The sequence below is a fragment of the Puntigrus tetrazona genome, unplaced genomic scaffold, assembly GCF_018831695.1.
Source record: "Puntigrus tetrazona isolate hp1 unplaced genomic scaffold, ASM1883169v1 S000000528, whole genome shotgun sequence".
NCBI lineage: Eukaryota > Metazoa > Chordata > Actinopteri > Cypriniformes > Cyprinidae > Puntigrus > Puntigrus tetrazona.
In genome coordinates, this window is record NW_025048164.1 from 530,001 (window position 1) to 532,500 (window position 2,500).

At 34.6% G+C, this 2,500-nt stretch overlaps 2 protein-coding genes across 4 annotated transcripts in view; one reads left to right on the plus strand and one right to left on the minus strand.

Annotated features, from left to right (window-relative positions):
• Nucleotides 1-241, plus strand: part of dnajc17 (DnaJ (Hsp40) homolog, subfamily C, member 17) — a 40,756-nt gene extending 40,515 nt beyond the window's left edge. Inside the window, exon 11 of the mRNA XM_043232435.1 lies at nt 60-241. Coding sequence (XP_043088370.1) covers nt 60-182 — 123 coding nt within the window. The 3' untranslated portion in view covers nt 183-241. The remainder of the gene's footprint in view (nt 1-59) is intronic.
• Nucleotides 242-1,004: 763 nt separating this feature from the next.
• gchfr (GTP cyclohydrolase I feedback regulator) overlaps nt 1,005-2,500 on the minus strand; it is a 3,141-nt gene continuing 1,645 nt past the window's right edge. For 2 of the 3 annotated variants that reach the window (XM_043232348.1, XM_043232346.1), the window contains exons 3-4: nt 2,211-2,454; nt 1,005-1,557 (exon numbers count right to left, since the gene is read on the minus strand). In XM_043232348.1, the coding sequence (XP_043088283.1) occupies nt 2,316-2,454 (139 nt within the window). In that variant the 3' untranslated portion in view covers nt 1,005-1,557; nt 2,211-2,315. The remainder of the gene's footprint in view (nt 1,558-2,210; nt 2,455-2,500) is intronic. The other variant, XM_043232347.1, reaches the window with a different exon arrangement.

Here is a 2,500-nt window from a genome sequence, read left to right on the forward strand (position 1 = left end):
GTGTGTGTGTGTGTGTGTGTGTGTGTGTGTGTGTGTGTGTGTGTGTGTGTGTGTTTCAGGGCGGTCTGCGCAGCGAGCGTGATTACGAGAGCGTGGTGCTGATGAGACTCAGACAGGCCGAGGAGAGGAAGAGGCTGATCGAGGAGATGAAGAGGCAGGAGGAAGAGGACGAGATGGCGTGACTCTCAGCGCTTTACAGGATTTTAAACTCTCACTCATCAATAAAGCCTTCTGGTGAACATGTTAGTGCTCTTCTGGCAAGTCCAGTTGTATTTATTTCTGATTTCAGATCAGTGTTCAGTTCATCGATGATGAACTCTAGTAAAGAAATACGGGATGGAGTCACTGCAGAAAAACAGTTTTATGTTAATTATTATGACTTGTGAAATATTTAGAGTAATTGTTTCTTTAAAATAAATATTTTTATCAGCTGCAATGAACTTATTTTTGTCTGAGATCTTAATCTGAATTATGACTTTTTATCCCATCAATTTTTTTCAAGTTTCTTGCAATCCTTTATATATATATATATATATATATATATATATATATATATATATATATATATATATATATATATATATATTTATAAATATTTATATATATATATATATATATATATATATATATATATATATATATATAGATAGATAGATAGATAGATAGATTATGATTTTTCTGCAATCATATAAGTTATCTCACAACTTTTTAACATTAAAAACACTAAATTTTTTTATGTTGTGGTGGAAACAACAAAATTTTGTCTTTATACAAGAAACATACAGTGTGTTTTTTACATTTTTCCAGCACTCTCTTATGATGATGATGTTTGAGATTTAATGTTTCATCCATTTATTTATTTATTTATATATATACACATATATATGTATGTTACGGCCGGCGACGAGAGGATGATGGAGAAAGTCTTCTGAGAAAAGAGACTCATTTTTTTCATGATGGGAAGAGAAACGACAAGAGAAACATGCAACATGTTCATCATATATATATATATGTTTCTTGTGGCATCATCAGCCAATCCTGTGGCTTTGAGAGTCATCAGTCACATGACTTCTACTGCTCGTCTGATTGGCTCAGTCTTCATCAATCCCAGCAGGTGGGATGCTTTCTTTCTTTGAGACTAAAGTGAACGGCAGCAGGTCTTCAGGTAGTCTCGACAGGCCTGAAAGAGTAAGTGAGCAGATTTCTCTGAAAGGACCGATCCCATGTCTTTGCTGTATGTGTGTTTTGAGCACGTTCCTCACTGCTCTGCTCTGATTGGACGGCGTGTGGCACGTTTCTCTTCCCGTCATCAAACCGCTGAGTCTCTTTTCTCAGAAGACGTCCCCCATCATCCTCTCCTCGCGGGCCGTCACATGGTTCTGTTTACTTCTGTGGGCTTTTCTTTCATGTTCCTGGAAAGAAGCAGAGCACACAGAGTCCCGTTCACATTAGAGCACAGGAAACACGATTACAGACGGCGTCCTGAAGAAGAGTCCCGCCGCGGGCCGTCTTCACCCGCTGTCACCCCACAGATCCAGAGCAACTTCACTCCTAATTCTTGCATTTTTGCGTTGAGATGTGAGGAATATAAGTGGAGTTGATGTCATAAAAAACACATATATATATATATATAAATATATTGATGCATTAAAATTATATTAACATGGTTTTCTCAAATCAAGTTTGATTTTTGTCCCTTCATAGCAGGGTTCACTAAAAATGAAAACCATTTTCAAACAATTTTGTTAGTTTACAAAAAAAAAAAAAAAAAAATATATATATATATATATATATATATATATATATATATATATATATATATATATATAAATATAAATATATATAAATACATAAATATAAATATATATATATATATTATATACACACATACATATATGTATTTTAATTAGTTATTCATTTATTTTTTGTTTTTTCTGTTATTTGACAGTTTTATGCATATGTATATACGTTTTATGTAAAAAAAAATATATATATATATATATATATATATATATCTGTGTGTGTGTATATAGAAACATTTTTATCTAGTTGCCAAGGCAACATTTTTATTTAGTTTAACTTGTACTAAAATAATTACATTTGAAACAAAAATGTAAAAATTATATCAAAAACAAGTACTAAAAGACAAAAACAAAAATGTTAATAAAAAAATATAGACATTAACAATAACTACTAAAAAAACCACTCACAATCACTAAACCTCCTTCCCTGATGTATGAAAGTGTCACATAACCCGCAGATGAGAGAAAGCGTGTCTAGGATGCTCCTCCTGTTTGACCTGCAGAGCCACAGCCTCACAGCGCCTCCCCGGGCTCTTTGTGGAGACACCAGACCAGCGTCTGACCGACCCCCGTCATGCTGACCACTCTGAAGCCCATCTTATCCAGCTTGTCCAGGACCAGCCTCGGCGGCTCGTCCACGTGATACTCTGAGCTGAGACACACATCACAGATCATTCACCTTACACACCAAACCGAGA